At 39.0% G+C, this 19758-nt stretch overlaps 1 protein-coding gene across 2 annotated transcripts in view; it reads right to left on the reverse strand.

Annotated features, from left to right (window-relative positions):
- MAP3K20 (mitogen-activated protein kinase kinase kinase 20) overlaps positions 1–19758 on the reverse strand; it is a 134869-nt gene that overhangs the window by 20543 nt on the left and 94568 nt on the right. For both annotated transcript variants that reach the window (XM_058190445.1, XM_058190437.1), the window contains 5 exons: positions 11853–11897; positions 9624–9654; positions 7950–8089; positions 6719–6781; positions 4383–4475 (listed from right to left, as the gene is read on the reverse strand). In XM_058190445.1, coding sequence (XP_058046428.1) covers positions 4383–4475; positions 6719–6781; positions 7950–8089; positions 9624–9654; positions 11853–11897 — 372 coding nt within the window. The remainder of the gene's footprint in view (positions 1–4382; positions 4476–6718; positions 6782–7949; positions 8090–9623; positions 9655–11852; positions 11898–19758) is intronic.

Consider the following 19758-nt stretch of genomic DNA (forward strand, 5'->3'; position numbering starts at 1 on the left):
GCTAAATGGGCAATTTTTGATTATTCTCAAACAAGCTTAGAGTAGTTTGGCTTTTTAAAAAAAAATACAAGAAAGGAAAATGAGTCATTTTTAGGTGAAAGAATCAAATAAAACTTGACACAGTAATGCAAATAACTGATGTTTTATTGCAAAATATGTAAATGTGTTATAGCCTTAACAATGGCCTCTGTCTTGGGTCGAGGGAGACTGCTGCCAAGTATTCACCAATACAGGAAAAGGTTGCTAAACAGCAGGTCGTTTGTTGTTGTTGTTTTTATTATTGATTCCCATTTTTAATAGTATTAGGGAAAAGATTTTCATTAAAAGTAATAAACAAATAGAGGGAAGCATCAGTCTATTTAAGTTGTGGGGTTTCTGTACTGCAGGGACTTTTACCAGATGTCGGAAAGCATCACAAATCTAATGCAATTTTGGCTGAGAATGGCAGAATTAAATCCTTGAATGCAATTAAAATGGGCTGTATTTTTTTTTAAATAAAAGAAAAATGCTTTGCTTGCTGTTCTCTTTATTTTGAGTATTGTAAAGTGGAATTTATGCATAATAACGACCTGTTTAGGTGCTAGGAATAGCTGTGTGTCTCAAGCCCTTTTAAAACAGCAGGTTTCAGTGGGTTAGATGGAGAAATTCTATGAAGGAAAATTATTGTTTAAAGAGAAACACCCATGATTTTCAGGATTTTTCCATCGCCTAAGTGATTGCAAGAAGATATATTTAAAAATCTTAATGCTTGCACGGATGCAGCTTCTGTGAAGAACAGGAAAAGTTAGAAGGTTGGGATTATGCAATACTGTATAGCGATGTTGTCACGATGGGCTTCCAATTTGAGTGCCTAATTTAAGGTGATTGTATTTATAGAATCCTGTTTTATCTTTCTAAGATATTTGAGATACTATCTCAAGGATTTAAAAGATGCATTTTTCAAGTTGCCAAAGTTTTGTTTTTATTCAGTTCAAAAATTTTGTAGAGATCTCTATAAATTCATCATGTAGATTGTAGAATGTTCTAAATATTGTTTATTTTTAACAACAATTTCTCTTATTTTGTCATTGTTATTTCTCTTAGCCCTCCTCCTAAAACTGTCCATTGTGAATAATCTAGAAATAATACAGTTTCAACTATTTGGTCTATGCTCTTCTAAAGCTATTCTTTTTCCTTTGTAAAGCTGTCATGGTAGACATTTTCATAAAGTTCCTCTAGGCAGGTTCTTCTACATTGGAGTAGATTTTTCAGTTAGAATGAGTTGAGTGGGATCCCGTATGCTCCATTAGTCTCAAGAGACTTCCAGTGCAGCTAGTGGAAGGTCATACAACAGAAATTTTCACTGAGTCCTCCTCCTTTCTCTGCCGTGAAAAGTTTCTCTAGCTGAACTGAAAATACTGTTGATCAAGGGAAGAATGTATGCAAATTGTTGCCTCAAGCCCCACCCCCATCCACCCCAAGCAGACAGCCTTTCTTGAATCTCAACCCCTCCCCCTTACAAATGAAAAGATTCTGGGGAACAAAACTGGACTCCTATCTCAGAATTCCCAATAAATGGCTGAAAGGAACAATTATTGCTGTTTCAGTAGAAAGAGTTCAATGAATAATTTTTTTTTTTGCTCTAGCTCTAGGTAAACGAGTTTTAGTTCTCAACCTGAATGTTCTTATTTTCTTGGGAATTGGACTAAAGGTACTAGCAGAGGTGTTTTCCCAAAATGTTTTCCAGTCAGGCTTTGAGACAGTACTGAATAAACAGGAACTTGAATAATGTTTAAGCTAGTACCATTCTACATCATTGTTTTCTCTCATGTAGAAGATGGCCTGATTGTATAGGAAAGAAGCTGAAACCTGTTTCTTTCTTTCTTTCTTTCTTTCTTTCTTTCTTTCTTTCTTTCTTTCTTTCTTTCTTTCTTTCTCTCTCTCTCTCTCTCTCTCTCTCTCTCTCTCTTTCTTTCTCTCTCTCTCTCTCTCTCTCTCCCCCCCTGGTCTCTGTCTCTGTCTCACCTCTCCCTCTCCACCCCTACCCCTACCCCTCTTTCCATAAATCTAGGAACTGAAGCAATAAATCATGCAACTGCTAAGAAATTATTATTTAAAAAACCTAGTTCCAAAGTTATCTGATTATGTTCTATATTGCTTGTATAGCAGAACTCAGTAATGAACCTATGATCCCTTACAAAATTGAAGTGAAACCGGGGGAATAAACTCCAGTAAGAATTTATTGGATTTATTTTGTGCATCTCTCTCCAAAGCAGTATAAAATGAACATAACAAGCATACAGGACAAAATATAATCTACAGAATCATAATTAAAATATAGAGTAATTAAAATCTATCATAAAAGGTAGAACTGTGCAATTCTTCAAATTCAATTCCAAAATGATTCTTTAGAACATGTGAAAACATAGCAACACATTAAACATTGCCTGTGACACTTTAAAGAAGCCATGTCTTATCACAGAATCTATGTGATGCTGGAAAAAGATGCAATCACTTTAAGAAGTTGCAAACAGTTGCTGTGTTTCTGCTCCTGCATATTTTTTGGGGAACTAAATCTTCAGTCCTGCAGAGTCTTTCAAACAGATTGGTCTCAAGCAGACTTAGTTACTGTCTGTAGTTCATCATTTTTTTATTCATCGATTTATAGATCTATATTCACCCTTATGTACTTTCCCAAATTCAAGGCCAACAGTTTAATCATTACACCAAATTCACTTTCATTCCTGGAGTTTTGCCTAGAAATACAAATAGCCATCAGTGGAAATGCACTAAAAAGGAAGTCACATACACGAGTCTCATAAAACCTGCTTTCTTCATTAAGTGGATGAACTGAGCTTTCCTGAAACAAGTTAGTTTTACATTAAATATATTAAGGGATTTATCATCATGGCCAACTCTGATATACTCAGGAATGGGTAGAGTTTGCATGATACTCTTCTCTTTGCAGACATTCTTCTTATCATCACTAAAACTTAAATATTCAGATTTAAGGTTTATTCCAGGAATAATCCAAACAGCAAATCTGAGCCTTCAAAATTAACTCAAGTTAGAGTTTTGCTTTACCTTAAAGTTGCCTGTACCTGGATTAAGTTTTCAACATCCATCCATGTAGAATTTTAATCACAGATCAACGAATATGGAATGTATCCCAGGTTTCCTGGTGCAAATGTCTCAGCTGAGGTCTATCTATCTTGAAAGATTTGATCTCAAATAGCTCATCACCAGACAATCAGAAATAGTAAAACTGGCATCATCGGAACTTTATTACTCAAGTAATTATGTAACCAAACACAAAATTTCAAGCTCTATGAGCAAACATGCCAAAATACATTCTTGTAGTTCAGAATTCCGGCACAGGCAGTCTTAATATAACAATCACAATTGGGACCAACAATTGTGGTTGCTAAGTGAGGCAATTGCTAAGTGAAGCCATGCTGCTTTCCTTTCCTTTCCTGATCTATAAAAGTAATAAATGCCAAGATTTGTCACCAAGTTGCTTTTTCATCACTGTGCATGGTTGCTAAACAAGATAGTTGCTAAGCAAGGGTTTACCTGTAAACAGGTTTACCTATAATGCTAAAGTTGTATTATAAAAATTAACTTATCATGTAAGCAAGGTGAACTGCAAGCTCTCTCTCTCTCTCTCTTTGTCTGTCTGTCTGTCTTCTGTCTGTCTCTATTATCTATTTATCTATCAATCTATCCATCGATCTCTCGATCTATCTCTCGATCTATCTATCTATTTTTGGGATGTGGACTCATCTTATGGCATGTGGGCATTATGCTGTAGTTCCAGAAACCACAACAACATCATCCCACAACCCTGATCAGTATCACAATGTGAAAACAAAATTATTTTTCTTACATAGTCCAGTTAAATGTTATGTCTGTGATGGAGAATTACAATTTAACATCAGCTTACATAATCACGACTTTTAATCAAAATCTTAACCGTAGCTTGAAATTATTGTAACATTCTGGCTCATAAACTGACATTAAATCACAGATTCCTCACTTTAGATATAACAAGTATTTCCAATTTTTTAAAGTCACAGATAAGCTCTGAGAAAGGGAGGCAGAAACAATAAAATGAGTTTTCATTTGAAATTTCAACTTACTGACATCTCTAGGAAATTAGACAAGTCCCGCACGCTGAGGATTGTTGTTTTTGTACCAAAGTGCCTACACTCTGCACAAGAAAAGCTCTGTGTGAGTCTGTCAGAACAAGTTTTCTACCTTGCTGCATTGTGATTACATTTTTACCACGAAATGAAGAAAGAGAGGAGTCAGGTTGCAACAAAGAAGTATCTTGTGAAGATTTTAAGGACAGATTAATTCTGCTTCAGAAGGAAATAAACAAAAGGAAATATTCATTTATTTACCTGAGGACCCTTTCCAGGTTTTAAATGGTAGCCAAAAACAAGTTCCAGATTCAGCAGTTTCACCTCACTGGCCTCATTTTCACTGGCAGAATCCTGCCATAAGAAAGAACAATTAGTCATTCTGGTTCATCTCAAACGTCCATTGTTGTTTTAAATTCAAGACAATGCTATCATTTGAGTTGAATATTTCACCATTTTGCTCATGATTGAAGCGGTCTGGCTCAATTTAAATCCTGAGTGTAAGAAACAATGTTTATTTTATTTTTTATTTTATTTATTTTGTCACAACAATATATATAAGCATCACACAAAAAGATTATATAGCATATAAACATATATATGAGGAAGTATTAGGAGGTATAAGCATATACATATATATATATATAAGAAGAAGAAAAAAGAAAAACAATAGGACAGGAATGGTAGGCACGTTTGTGCTCTTATGCACGCCCCTTATGGTCCTCTTAGGAATGGGGTGAGGTCAATAGTAGAAAGTTTTTGGTTAAAGCTTTTAGGATTATGAGAAGAGACCACAGAGTCAGGTGAAGTATTCCAAGCACTGATGATTCTGTTACAGAAGTCATATTTTCTGCAATCTAGATTAAAGCGGTTAAGTTTAAATCTATTGGTTTATCATTAAGTTTAAATCTATTGGTTGTTCTTGTATTATTTCAATTAAAGCTGAAGTAGTCTTTAACAGGAAGGACATTACAATAGATGAGTGTTAAACTTAGGTCTTGTCGAAGGCGACGGAGTTCTAAGTTTTCTAAGCCTAGGATTTCAAGTCTGGTGAGATAAGGTATTTTGTTGTTTTCAGAGGAGTGAAGAACTCTTCTTGTAAAATATTTCTGGACACGTTCAATTGTATTGATGTCAGAAATGTGGTGAGGGTTCCAGACAGGCAAGCTGTATTCTAGAATTGGTCTAGCAAATGTTTTATATGCTCTGGTTAGTAGTAGTGTTTTTGGAAAAGAAGCTACGCAAGATTAGGTTTACAACTCTTAGAGCCTTTTTTGCTATGTATTTGCAGTGGGCTTTGGCACTTAGATCATTTGACATGAAAACTCCAAGGTCTTTAACAGGGTGGGGGTCATCTGTAAGGTAGTGTCCATCAGGTATGTACTTAGTGTTTGGGTTCTTTTTTCCAATATGTAGGACTGAGCATTTGCTGGTTGAGATTTGGAGTTCCCAAGTTTTAGACCAAGCGGTTAGATGGTCAAGGTTTTTTTGAATGGTAGATGCATTGTCTGTGGTACTAAATAGTTTAAATGTTGTCTTATTCAGGCTTTAAAAGCAAGCCTGTAAACCTCTAAGGGAGGTGTCAGATATTCCCTAGGCAGCAGGGCCAAAAGTGATCAGGAATCCCAAAAGGGAAATCCAGAATTGTGCACCTAGAAAGCAATCTCATGCATTAAATCGTGATCTTCCCCTTTTCTCATGGGGAATTTTTTTATGTGCCTCCCATAAAAAATCTTGAGAAGTTCTACAAAACATTGTGTACTGCATCTGCACCCATATCAGTGGGTAGCAGTTGAACCAAATTGTCAAAACCTGGAACTATAAGCTAGCAATGCAAGTTTCCCTCACGCGATTCAAGCAATTCTTCCCTAAAGTCAGAACATCATAATTCATAAAGTACTGTAATTGATTCCAAACTTCCAGTCATATGTTAGGAAAAAGGGAGGACTGTTGCATGAGTTTGCTTTTCTATCATGCAACAATAGTGGGTCATCAAATTAATTCACAATACCGGGTTGGTTTTTTAAAAAAAAAGAACTGCTTATTCAGCAAGGCAAATTACATGGCTCCCAATGAATGCTAACCTGGAATGGATGGGTTCACACACTGTCTTCAGCCAGAATCAAATTGACTTTACTATGGCTTAGTGTTATATAAGAACCTAACAATCATCTGGAAGAAATTGTAGGCGATAGAGATCCATGCAGAATTCTGGGCACGAATGTTGATTGTTTAATTGGTAAATGATACAGTGTTGCTGAAAGTTATGTGAAAATTTAATAATTAATTTCTGTAATATGGTATTGGGTCCCAGTCTAGATCAATGCCTGGCACGCTCTGAGTCAGCTGGATCAATTGCCCACTTTTCTGCCAGTATTGATATTTTCTTTCCAATGAAACAAGAGCATAGAATGATTTAGAGTTCTCCAATAGCTACAACCAAATGCAGACTCTTCTCAAGATAGTTAAGCCCTGGATATGCTTTTACGTTTGGCTGACAGTATTAGCAAATATTAGTATAAATTTTTCCCATGTATTTCCCATTTAATCAAAATAGAATACTTTATTTGGCCAAGTGTGATTAGACACTTACTTACCTTGATCAGGGGAGGAAAATGAAACATATTGAAGAAATCCTTACATAGCCTCTCAATGGCAGTCTAAGAAGGAAAGAACATAGAAAGTTAAATACAGGACTTGGCTGCAAACTATTTCTCATGTAGAGATCTTATAAAATATTCAAATTTTTTTTGGGAGAGGGCAACAAAGCACTTTGTAGACAGTCTTTTCCTAGAGCAGGGGTCTTCAAACTACGGCATGAGGGCTGGATACGGCCCGCCAAAGCCATTAATCCAGCCCACACGGGACCACGAGGCTGCCCTGCCCACACTGCCCCACCTACCTGCCGACCCCCACCTGCCTTCTGGAGGCTTAGGAGGCCAAAAACAGGACATGTGGAGGCCCCAGGAGGCCAAAAATGGGCCCGGTTTAGGCCTCCCCAGCCTCCAGAGAGAGAGGGAGGGAGGGAGAGGGACAGACAGACAGACAGACAGACACACACACACACACACACACACACAACACACACACACACACACAAACAGAAATCCCTCAACCCCCCCTCCCAAGGCAGCCATATCCCTTCACTAACCTGCTTTCCACCCGCAGGAGCATAACAAATTAAAATTTGATTTGTGTGTATTGTTTAATTGACTGCTAAATTGGCCATGCCCACCCAGTCACATGACCACCTAGCAACACCCACTCAGTCAGGTCCTCCCCCCCCCAACAGTTTGAGAGACCGTGAATTGGTCCCCTGTTTAAAAAGCTTGAGGACCCCTGTATTAGAGCACCATTTTATTCTTTCTGTTGCTCAGTAATCTTACTTGCTGGTGTTGGAGAGCAGATACATGATCAGCCTTAAGTGATGGGTGAAATTTTGCAGTGGTGACTGAAATGCAGACTAGCTGTCAGAGCCAAGCATCTGTTTTTGTTTTTTGCAAGAGTAAAGAACTCCAACTATTTCCCATTCTCCCTCATCCTCACTATCTATTTATGGTGTCTATGCTCAGCACATCAATGCTCATAACCAGAAGTTTGTGACAACAAGTTGCGCATGTCTTGTGTGAAACAATACAAGACTTATGGATATATTTATTAATGGTCATAAATACATGCTTGAAATCTCAGCATCTCGTAAAATATTTTTGTATGTAGTCATTTTTATTTTAGTAAATCACAAATATTGTCAGCTTTAGACTTTAATACTAGAAACAAGCTGTTCTTTTTCATAGCTTGATGGTCACCCCAAGTTTGCAATTTAGGTACCTTCAAATGAATGATGTGTCCTTTGGAAACAATCCCCATGTCCTTTAAATCATCTTCTTCCAGAAGAAGTAAACGTTTTCCTGTGATGTGATGCTCTTTAAACAAGCTAGCATACATACTCATATCGCCAGATGAATCACCTTAAGATCATAAGACATTGTTCAGAAATCTGGACATAGAAAGATCAAGGTTTGTGAGCTGCATTTCTCTTTCAAGGGGCTTTGGGTTCTACTAGCACTGATGATATTACCCAATTTGGTTAAAGAAACATCTCCAAGAAAAGAACCAAGCTCAGAGAGCTTCAAGGACCACCACCACCCCTTTCAACGCTGACCTACAAATATTCTCCTTTACTGACTTTGGAGTCTTGCTAAAAAAAAGACTCCATTCTCTGTGACCAAGTGATTTATATTTCCAACATGAGAACAGCAAGAGGCAAGTCTTGTTCTGTACCAGCCATCAGTAATCTTTCAAATTTTTAAAAAATGACAAACACCAATCATTGGGAACACTAGTATAAATGAACCGTGATGGTGTAGTGGATAGAATGCAGTACCGCCAGCAATTTGGCAGTTTGATTCTCACCGGCACAAGGTTGACTCAGCCTTCCTTCCTTCCGAGGTCAGTAAAATGAGGACCCAAATTGTTGGGGGCAATAGGCTGACTCTGTAAACCTGTAGACTCTGAAGCGGTATATAAGTGGTATGTATGTATGTATGTATGTATGTATGTATGTGTGAATGTATGAATGTATGTATGTATGTATATGTATATGTGTATGTGTATATACATATACACGGTGGCTCAGGGGCTAGGACGTTGAGCTTGTCAATCGAAAGGTCGGCAGCTCAGCGGTTCGAATCCCTAGTGCTGCCGTGTAACGGGGTGAACTCCCATTACTTGTCTCAGCTTCTGCCAACCTAGCAGTTTCGAAAGCACGTAAAAATGCAAGTAGAAAAAATAGGGACCACCTTTGGTGGGAAGCTAACACGTTTCATGCGCCTTTGGCGTTGAGTTATGCCAGCCACATGACCATGGAGACGTCTTTGGACAGCGCTGGCTCTTCGGCTTTGAAACGGAGATGAGCACCGCCCCCTAGAGTCGGCAACGACTAGCACGTATGTGCGAGGGGAACCTTTACCTTTGTATATATATGTGTGTGTGTGTGTATGTGTATGTATATGTATATATATACACGCTATTGTTATAGCTATAAAATTTTATTCTTGCTTTAATTTGGTGCCCTGCTTTGCCAATGTGCTGCTTCAACAAAAACCCACTAAATGAACAATGTTTTCCTTCCTGACTCAGGGAAGCAGAAGTCATTTTACACACAATTTCCATTGCAACCTTTGCTTCTCTAAAAGTTTATGTTGAAAATATCAACTGAAACTTTTATTGGCTTCCTCTATTACATGCTGTCAACTCAAGGAGGATATAAATTGAGTAATATCTATCAGAGAAAGATATCTTAGTATTCCTATATTCTGGTTCAGAGATTTCTTCTCTTCATTTTACTGAGAAAATTAGCTAAATTCCTTTGAATCTTAAGACAACGCAAAGGGTTTTTTATGCTTTTCTTGGTTGTATTAGAGCTTTTAACTGTGCTTAGTCTATCACCACAATACATTTATTCATTCAGCTTTTGTGAGCTAGACATATGTAGAGTCTTACCTTTTCTAACGAGCTGTTGCATCCAAAAATACTGTGAAGAAAGGACATTGATTTTATGATCTGAGGCATGAAAAGCTTTGTATGGAACATCTAATCAGAAAACATGTTGAGAGGAAAAAAACGTGGTTCTGAAAGCTGTTTAAATGAATAGGGATTGTGTAAAAAACACAATAACATACTTTAATCTTACATCTGAGATTAAAAATTTGCAACCAGGGCCAAATCCAGCTCCTCTCATTGGTTGCCAATTCAAAAGAAGATGTAGACTGGATGGTGACTAAAGCAGAAAGATGAATTGGCAATCTAACATGAGAGATGGATCGGTTCTTGCCTTTGAGTCCACATTGTGTCTCCAAAATGATCCTTGAGTAAAGGCGGTTGTTGGCCAAGACAACTACCTCTTACATTCTCCATAGAATATCTCCATTTTAATATGCTTGAGGTTTGCAGCCTTCCTTGCCTTTTATTTAATTTAAAAAATCAAGAAAATTTCTAGAAGTTATAATGTAAGGAAAAAATTACCAAATATACATTTCTTCTTTGAAATATATACGTATGTTTTGCACAGTCATTTGTAATTTAAGAGTAATGTTTCCTGTGCAAAGATGTCTCACTGTTGTTTATGAAGCATATGTTTAAACTTGCATTAAGATATTAATGGTAGATATTAATGACAGTCCCACCGTGTAGGACCATAAATATAAGGAAAACTAAAATGCTAATTTCTAAATTATTACCGATGCACATATTACTAAGATCCTTAGTTAGATTGCACAGGATATTTTAGATTAATGCAATTTGCTGTATATGAAGCTGCCCTGATTCAGAAGCTTCGGCCAACACCAAATGCTGCAGCCTATATGCTGATGGGGAAAAACCACTTTACTGGAGTAGCACCATTTCTACCAGATTTGCAGTGGCTGCCTGTAGCCGTCCAGATCTAACCCAAGATGCTGGTTATGGCCTACTTCATGACTTGGACCTTTGTTAAGGTCAAGACTACCTGTTCTAGCAAAACTCTTTCTATTTACTATATTCCAGGTGGGAGGCCAGCATGCAGATCACCCCCCCTTCAGAATATAGCATGGACATGACAGGTCTCCTTGATTGTAGTCCCGTCACTCTGGAATACCCTGTCCCTAAATTCAAATGGACTCCTTCCAATTTTCATTATGGGAATGGGTTACAGCTATGCCGCTGCAAAGAATTTTGATGCAGAGCATCAACCCGAAGGGGTCCAATTGTCCATAGTTGAAATGATATTTATTATTTTAATTTGTACCTTGCAGGGTCCTTGGTGCTCTCCGTGCTTGGTTATTTTATTGCAGGTGTTTCATTACCGAACTAGGTAACCTCGTCAGTGCTAATAGGGAATGGGGTTTGCTTTTATTTTATATGCTAGTGGCCTGTCAATGTTGGTGGGAGTGGCCTTGATAGTCCATTGATTGGGCTATTTACTGTTAGCTTGTTTGTCTGAGTTGGTAACAGCTGACAGTAAACAACAGACCAATCAAGGAACCTACAAGACCAGTCCCTTCTAGCACTGATGATGTTACCTAGCTTGGTAATAAAACCTCTGCAAAAACACAAACAAGCTGAGATAACACCAAGGACCTCATAATTCAACTCTGAACTACAAATACTCTATCAGAATTTGCACCTTATTCTATACATCGTAAGCCACCTAGAGTCTACAGATGGCATATAAGTTTTACATAATAAGTAATATCAATTAAATTAGATAGGATTTTGCATCTGACTTTCCCAACTTCTCTTTTCCAGTGATGCTATGAAAACACTTTTTCGGGGCCACCTTCTTTTCTTCTAAGACTCGCTTTATATTGTTTTCTCCCTGCCAGTAGTCTGAACTTCCACGTATCTAGTAGACTTGGACATCTATCATTGTGAACATTTAAAGAAAAAGAAGTTCACAGTCCATTCCTCATTGTTCATTTTAATATTAAATTGCAGGAAAGAAGGTACCACAGACAAATGTTGCACAAAGCAGGAATAAAGATTTAGCCCAAGGATCGAGTGATTGTGGTCAGACATGGTTACACTGCAACTCCTGTTACTCATGGCCAACATTCTTGATAAGAAATAAACAGACTTGTAGTGCATCAGTAATAGGGGAGGGACAGATTTCCCACCATGGCTTAGGCTTTTGCTTAATGAAAGACGTCTTAGCTAAATGGAAAAATATTGATTTAATTAATAAAGGCTTCTTACCACGTCTTCTTCAGTCCATGCACCAATATCAAATGACGGCAGCAACTGTGTAAGAAATATGCATTTAAAAGTGCAGACTTTTTTTCTTTTCTTTTTTTATCTCTATTTTTTCATCTTCTCTTAATATACTGTTTTTATTTAGCAGGTTCTTTGCAAATTTTGAAGACTGAACGGATACATTCCCGCTAAAAAGATGACATGTTCCCTTTTTTGAAACAAAACCCTTCCCCAATGAGCCAGGTTGTTTATATTCTGACTCATTTTGTGTGACTTATGGTATTAACTAGGCCACGGTTTTGTTTGTTCTATTTTTTTACATTTATTTGCCAGATCAGAACCTCAATGGACGCTACTCTGTGTGTAAAAGAACCTCAAAGCGGAGTAAACCAAATTATGGTAAGTTAGCTTTTAATTAATATGTCAAGTTCTAATTTGAACTTTAAACTTACACAAATTCTAATTTAGGTTTGCAAAACTTAGTATTGAGGAGGCTGTTTGAGATTCGCTTTTCAATTTTGTGTGAGTTATGTAAATTGTAATGAATGGTTAGTTGATTGCCTGTTAAATATCCTGCAATGATGGAGAATGTCATTCAAAAGAAATGAACACTTAAGACTTGAGACTCAGTTCTGAAAACTACTGCACACTAGTGATATGGTGGGGAACAGAAATAATGTGTCAGAGTTACTAACTTATTTTTATTTATTAAATATTTACACTGCCCATCTCACCTAAGTTTAAGTCCGGACAGTTTACAACAACAGATTGTTAAATAAGCTGAGATTGAATCAATAGGGAAAAATGGAGTAAGATCACCAGTAACCAAGTAAGATGATGAAAAAAAGTTGGCTTTTACTGATTTTACTAGTTTCCTGGTTGTGAACTAATCCATGGTAAATGTGATACAGGTAGTCCTTGACTTACAGCAGTTCATTTAGTGACCATTCAAAGTTACAACGGCCCTGAAAAAAGTGACTTATGACCATTTTTCACAGTTACAACCTTTGCAGCAACCGCATGATCACGTGATCAAAATTCAGATGCCTGGCAACTGATTCATACTTATGACCGGTGCAGCGTCCCAGGGTCATGTGATCACATTTTGCAACCTCCTGACAAGCAAAGTCAATGGGGAAGCCAGATTCACTTAACAACCCTGTTATTAACTTATCAGCTGCAGTGATTCACTTAACAACCGTGGCAAGAAAGGTTGTAAAAAGAGGCAAAACTCACGTAACAAATTCTCACTTAACAATAGAAATTTTGGGCTCAGTTGTGGTTGTAAGTTGAGGACTACCTGTGTAAAGGTAGTCCTATCTCCCAGCGCCCAGTGCGTTCCCATAGAGAGGGACTCCTTAGGGTGCCGTCAGCCAAACAATGTCGACTGGCGGCCCCCAGGGGGAGGGCCTTCTCTGTGGGGGCTCCTACCCTGTGGAACGAGCTTCCCCCTGTACTCCGACAATTGCCTGACTTTAGGACCTTTCGCCGCGAACTTAAAACCTATTTATTTCGTATGGCTGGACTGGCTTGATTTTAAAATTTTAATTTAATTTAATTGGGTTTTAAATTTCTGTAATTTGTATTTTAAATTTTTTTGACAAATTGAATAAGTTTTTTAAGGGCTGTTTTTAATATTGTATTTGTCTGTGGTTGTATTTTACTTGGTTGTTCACCGCCCTGAGTCCTTCGGGAGAAGGGCGGTATACAAATTAAATTATTATTATTATTATTATTATTATTATTATTATTATTATTATTATTATTATTATTATTATTATTATTATTATTATTATTATTATTATATGCCAAGACATTATAGTTCTGTGTGGTATACAAATTTGCCCATAGACTATGTATCCTGGAGTGAATTCATTTGATAGGAAACCAGCACCATCTCAGGGTGTAGGGCAAAAAGTCTGCAAAAGTTGTTACTTCAGAGTATTCAGGGATAAGAAACCTATAGCCCTGTACATGTTACAGAACTACAATTCCTGGCATCTTTCACTGTTGGCCATACTGGGTGAAACTGTTGAGAATTATTTTCAGTATAGATAGACCTTAAAGTCATAATTGGTACCGGAATTTTAATCAAAAGTTGTTGTGGTCATAAGTCAAGGGACCATATGAATGATTTTACGTCCATGTTTACAACAGTCATAAATCAAGTCACTGTGGTCACTAAGCAAATCATGCTTTTTGTGCACATGTCTGTATAGATTTACCGTATATACTCGAATATAAGCCGATCCGAGTATAAGCCGAGGTCCCCAATTTTACCCCAAAAAACTGGGGTAAACTGGGGACTCGAGTATAAGCCGAGGGAGGGAAATGAGGCAGCTACCGGTCAGGGAAAGCCTCCTCCTCAGCCGAGAAGGCTGGCGGCTCCCCGCCCGCCTCTCACTGCACCGGCAGGGCTTCCACTATAATGCAAAAGCCCGCCAAGTTTGCACCATCCGGTATAATGTGAAAAAGAAGAAGAAAAACTCGGCTTATACTCGAGTATAAGCCGTATATACTCGAGTATAAGCCGAGGGGACGTTTTTCAGCACAAAAAACGTGCTGAAAAACTCGGCTTATACTCGAGTATATACGGTATTTGAATTGTTTGTAAATTGTTTTAATGTAGGAATGATTATGACATCCTTCTTATGCATGAATTAACACTGAAGGGAAATAACTGTAATAAGGGACATTTGTGATTCATTTGGTGACAAAGCGCAGATTAAAAGTTGGTGCAGATATATCATTAGGTACCCCATGTAAACATCATGTTTTTAATCAGGGCCACAGGCTTTTTGTGTATAATTTTTTTTTTAGTGTCATCACGTTTATTGTAAAGTCAAAAATGGAAACAAAGAGAAGCAAAGAAAAACAGCTCACAACAAATTAGGATTTATGACACCAAATTGTTAAAAAAAAAAAAAGCTGATTACATTTTGGTGTCCTGTGAATAATTAAAAATGCAAACCATTAAATGAATGAAGCAAGACATCACATAATTAAATACCAGAATGAAAAAAGTAAATACTATAACAAAAAAAGGGTCTTGCCATGCAGAAGTGGAACATTTCATATTCCATATAAATTTTATATTCTGTTCACACAGTGTAGTAGTTTTGGCACAGAGTTATCACAGCACAGCAGAAAACAAGTCTCAACTTTTCTAAACATGGTTGAAATACTTTCCATTTACATTTTCATACAAAGTTGGAATACAAATAACATTATCTCCTTATTAATCAATATAAAACATTTCAAAAGTGTAAAAAGCAAAACAACAACAACAACAACAACACCCCTCCCAAAAATGATAATATGCTTGATCAGATTTCGGCTTTACAAATTTCTGAAATAACATGAAAGTGTTTATGATAGTTTCCCTCGGTAATGTTTCTGGAATTATACTTTACCTGTCAAGTAAGCTTTAGGCAGGCTTTTCAATAAAAATAGATTAGATTCAAGTTTTGAAAAGAAAATAAGGATGTTTTTTACTAGCTTCTAAAAATAGAGCAGATATTTGGGACTAGAAGCTATTACTGCTTCTTGTGCTATTTTATTAAAACAAAAATGGAAAAAATGCAATGATTTCAGGGGAATTACCAAACCAAATGTTGCTCAAGTAACAGATTTATTAAACTGTATAGAAGATATTGTGATGCTAAAATAGTAAATTTCACTGTCCCTATTAATCCATTATTCCTCTGATCTGTCACAACTTAATACACCGGGGAGAAGATATTTATAACCTTAGGTGATCAATGGATATTACATAGGGTGATAAAGACACTGTATTCTATTATTAATTTATATGACACCATTGATCTTTTCTTTTAGGGAAAAAAATCTATGAAAGAGGGAAAAAACAGAATAGCTCCAAAGAGACTTCTCAATGCATTATGCCAAAGTAGATTATAGTCTACTTCAGTGGTACTCAACCTTTTCTTCATCACAGACTCCTTTTAAAAACCTTTTGTGGCCACAGACTTAACTCAAGCTTTAAATAATAACTTTTCTTCAAGCCTTCACAGACCCCCTGTGATGACACTGTGGCCTCCCAGGGACAATAGGTTGAGAACCACTGGTCTGTCTGGATTCATCCTTGGTCTTCTGCACAATCCATATTTTGATTTGGTGGAAAGGAGGAGAAAACAGGACCAAGTAGCAACTTTTCATGTGAGATAGGTTCCTCTCTTCAGTAGGTAGCCTTTACTATGTAATCAGTACTCCTATCAGGTTCAGATTTCCCTTAGAATATATCCATGGAACTTTTATATGACACAATTTCCTGACAGTTCCTCTCCAGATGTATTGTAGCTGTAGCTTCCAAAATTCACATTGGCTATGTTGCTGGGGAATGCCGAAGGTAATAATGTCAATACATCAACAGTGAGGAAAGTTGTAGTATGATTTCAGATAGGCTTTTAATAGTTGTCCAAAACTCAGTAAGTTCTGTTTAACTATTTTAAAGCATAACTGCCATGCTTTCTCGTACAACAATAAACTATTATGCTGTATACCAGTGGTTCCCAACCAGTGTGCCGCGGCACTAAGGGGTGCCGTGAGATCTTTTGAGGGTGCCGGGAACTTTTGAGCTACGGAGATTTTAAATATCTATTTCCTTATAAGGGTGCCGGGAACTTTTGAAAGGCTTTCCAAGGGTGCCTCAAACAAGAAAAGGTTGTGCCTCAAACAAGAAAAGGTTGGGAACCACTGCTGTATACACTAGATTAGGACTTTCAGTGTTATCAAAATAATACTGCTTGTATACCCAAACTTAGAAATGTTAAGATCTGATTGCAACATGCAGTAGCACAACGCAGCATCCAAAATGAAGTTTTAGTAATGTCCTAATAGTTAATCTAGAATATTCAGCACTATGGTAAAACTTGGGAAGTTAAATGAGTTGGAAATATGTGCGAAGGAGCTGCTTTCAGAACCTGTTTCTACAAGCAATCAGTATTTTCCCAATGTCTGTGTTTCTGTAGCCCAATGCACATAGAAAACTATCAATCAAGATAATTTACAAGGCAAACTTGTTCACTAAAAAGTAAGCTTCATGAAATTAACTTTACCATCCGTTATATTCTTCCAAGATTGCAATTTAAGACTATAATCCTTAGGAATATCCCAAACGGCTCCTTGGTTCTCCGAGGAGCTGAGGGGATGAAGCGCCGGAGAAGACGCCTGAGAGTTCTTGGAGGTCTAGCTGCCCGAGGCTGATCGACACTAGTGAAGTCCTATACTAGGACTTACCTAGTGGCATTGAGGGATGCGAGGCGTTGCTACGCCTCCTCCCTCATTGCGCCGGCAGATAACCGCCCAGCCGCCCTGTTTCGGTGACCTGCCCTCCTTCACCAGGGGAGCGGGATGACCCGTTGCAGGGACGTGCTGAGGAGTTTAACGTTATCTATACGATAAAATCGCTCAGCTCGGGACGGTCTGGACCAAAATTGCAGTGACTCAGGGAGGCGTCCGAGGGTGGTCTTGGTGATATTTTATAGGATGAGTTTGACCCTGTGGCTCCCGAGGACATGGACAGGTTGTTGGGTAGGTTGAATGCCACCACATGTTTATTGGACCCGTGCCTCCTGGTTGGTGCTGGCCACCCAGGAGGTGACACGAGGCTGGCTCCAGGCAATTACGAGTGCTTCCTTGGTGGAGGGAGTCTTCCGCCGCCTTGAAAGAGGCGGTGGTGAGACCCTCCTCAAGAAGCCTGCCTTGGACCCGCTGTTTTAGGCAATTATCGTCTGTTCCAACCTTCGCCACGGCGAAGGTTGTAGAGAGTATGGTGGCATATCAGTTTCCTTACACCTGGATGAAACTGTCTATCTAGACCTGCTCCAGTCCGGTTTCCGCCCGGTTACAGCACTGAGACGGCTTTGGTCGCAGGATGATCTCTGAGGCCAGGATAGGGGTTGTTCCTCTGCCCTGGTCCTATTAGACCTCTCAGCGGCTTTTGATACCATCGACCATGGTATCCTGCTGCGCCGGTTGGAGGGATTGGGAGTGGAGGCACCGCTTATCGGTGGTTCTCCTCCTATCTCTCCGATCGGGTCGCAGACGGTGTTGACGGGGGCAGAGGTCGGCCCGAGGCGCCTCACTTGTGGGTGCCGAGGGTCGATTCTCTCACCCTCTTGTTCAACATCTATATGAAGCCGCTGGGTGAGATCATCAGTGGCTTCGTGTGAGGTACCAGCTGTACGCTGATGACACCCAGCTGTACTTTTTCCACACCGGCCACCCCAATGAAGCTATCAAGTGCTGTCCCGGTGTCTGGAAGCCGACGGGTCTGGATGGGGAGAAACAGGCTCAAGCTCAATCCTCCAAGACAGAGTGGCTGTGGATGCCGGCATCCCGGCATAGTCAGCTGCAGCCGCTGCTGACTGTTGGGGCGAGTCATTGGCCCCGATGGAGAGGGTGCGCAACTTGGGCGTCCTCCTGGATGAACGGCTGTCCTTTGAAGATCATTTGGCGGCCGCCTCCAGGAGAGCTTTTTACCAGGTTCGCCTGGTGCGCCAGTTGCGCCCCTTTCTAGACCGGGATGCCCTATGCACGGTCACCACGCCTCGTGACGCCTCGCCTAGACTACTGCAATGCTCTACATGGGGCTCCCTTGAAGGGCATCCGGAGACTGCAGTTAGTCCAGAATGCGGCTGCGCTGGTGATAGAAGGAGCCCTCGTGGCTCCCGGGTGACACCTATCCTGCGCAGACTGCACTGGCTACCTGTGGCCTTCCGGTGCGCTTCAAGGTGTTGGTGATCACCTTTAAAGCGCCCATGGCATAGGGCCGGGCTATTTACGGGACCGCCTTCTGCTACCGAATACCTCTCACCGACCCGTGCGCCTCACAGAGAGGGACTCTCAGGGTGCCGCCAGCTAGGCAGTGTCGCCTGGCGACACCCAGGAAGGGCCTTCTCTGCGGGGCTCCCGCCTCTGGAACGAGCTCCCCAGGACTTCGCCAACTCTCGGATCTTAGAACCTTCCGTCGTGAACTTAAAACACACCTATTCAGGTGCGCAGGACTGGATTAGATTTTTTAGTTTTTTAAATTTTAAATTTTAAATTTTGTACTGATTTTAATTGGTTTTGCTATTTTTAGTTAAATTGGCCGGTTAAATATTTCATTTTAAAATTATTTTAAATTTATTGTCTATCTATGTATTTTAATAAGGCTGTACACCGCCCTGAGTCCTTCGGGAGAAGGGCGGTCTAGAAATTTAATTAATAAATAAATTAATTAATTAATAAAGACACTGTATTCTATTATTAATTTATATGACACCATTGATCTTTTCTTTTAGGGAAAAAAATCTATGAAAGAGGGAAAAAACAGAATAGCTCCAAAGAGACTTCTCAATGCATTATGCCAAAGTAGATTATAGTCTACTTCAGTGGTACTCAACCTTTTCTTCATCACAGACTCCTTTTAAAAACCTTTTGTGGCCACAGACTTAACTCAAGCTTTAAATAATAACTTTTCTTCAAGCCTTCACAGACCCCCTGTGATGACACTGTGGCCTCCCAGGGACAATAGGTTGAGAACCACTGGTCTGTCTGGATTCATCCTTGGTCTTCTGCACAATCCATATTTTGATTTGGTGGAAAGGAGGAGAACACAGGACCAAGTAGCAACTTTTCATGTGAGATAGGTTCCTCTCTTCAGTAGGTAGCCTTTACTATGTAATCAGTATTCCTATCAGGTTCAGATTTCCCTTAGAATATATCCATGGAACTTTTATATGACACAATTTCCTGACAGTTCCTCTCCAGATGTATTGTAGCTGTAGCTTCCAAAATTCACATTGGCTATGTTGCTGGGGAATGCCGAAGGTAATAATGTCAATACATCAACAGTGAGGAAAGTTGTAGTATGATTTCAGATAGGCTTTTAATAGTTGTCCAAAAC

The sequence above is a fragment of the Ahaetulla prasina genome, chromosome 1 (assembly GCF_028640845.1).
Source record: "Ahaetulla prasina isolate Xishuangbanna chromosome 1, ASM2864084v1, whole genome shotgun sequence".
Taxonomy (NCBI): Eukaryota; Metazoa; Chordata; class Lepidosauria; order Squamata; family Colubridae; genus Ahaetulla; species Ahaetulla prasina.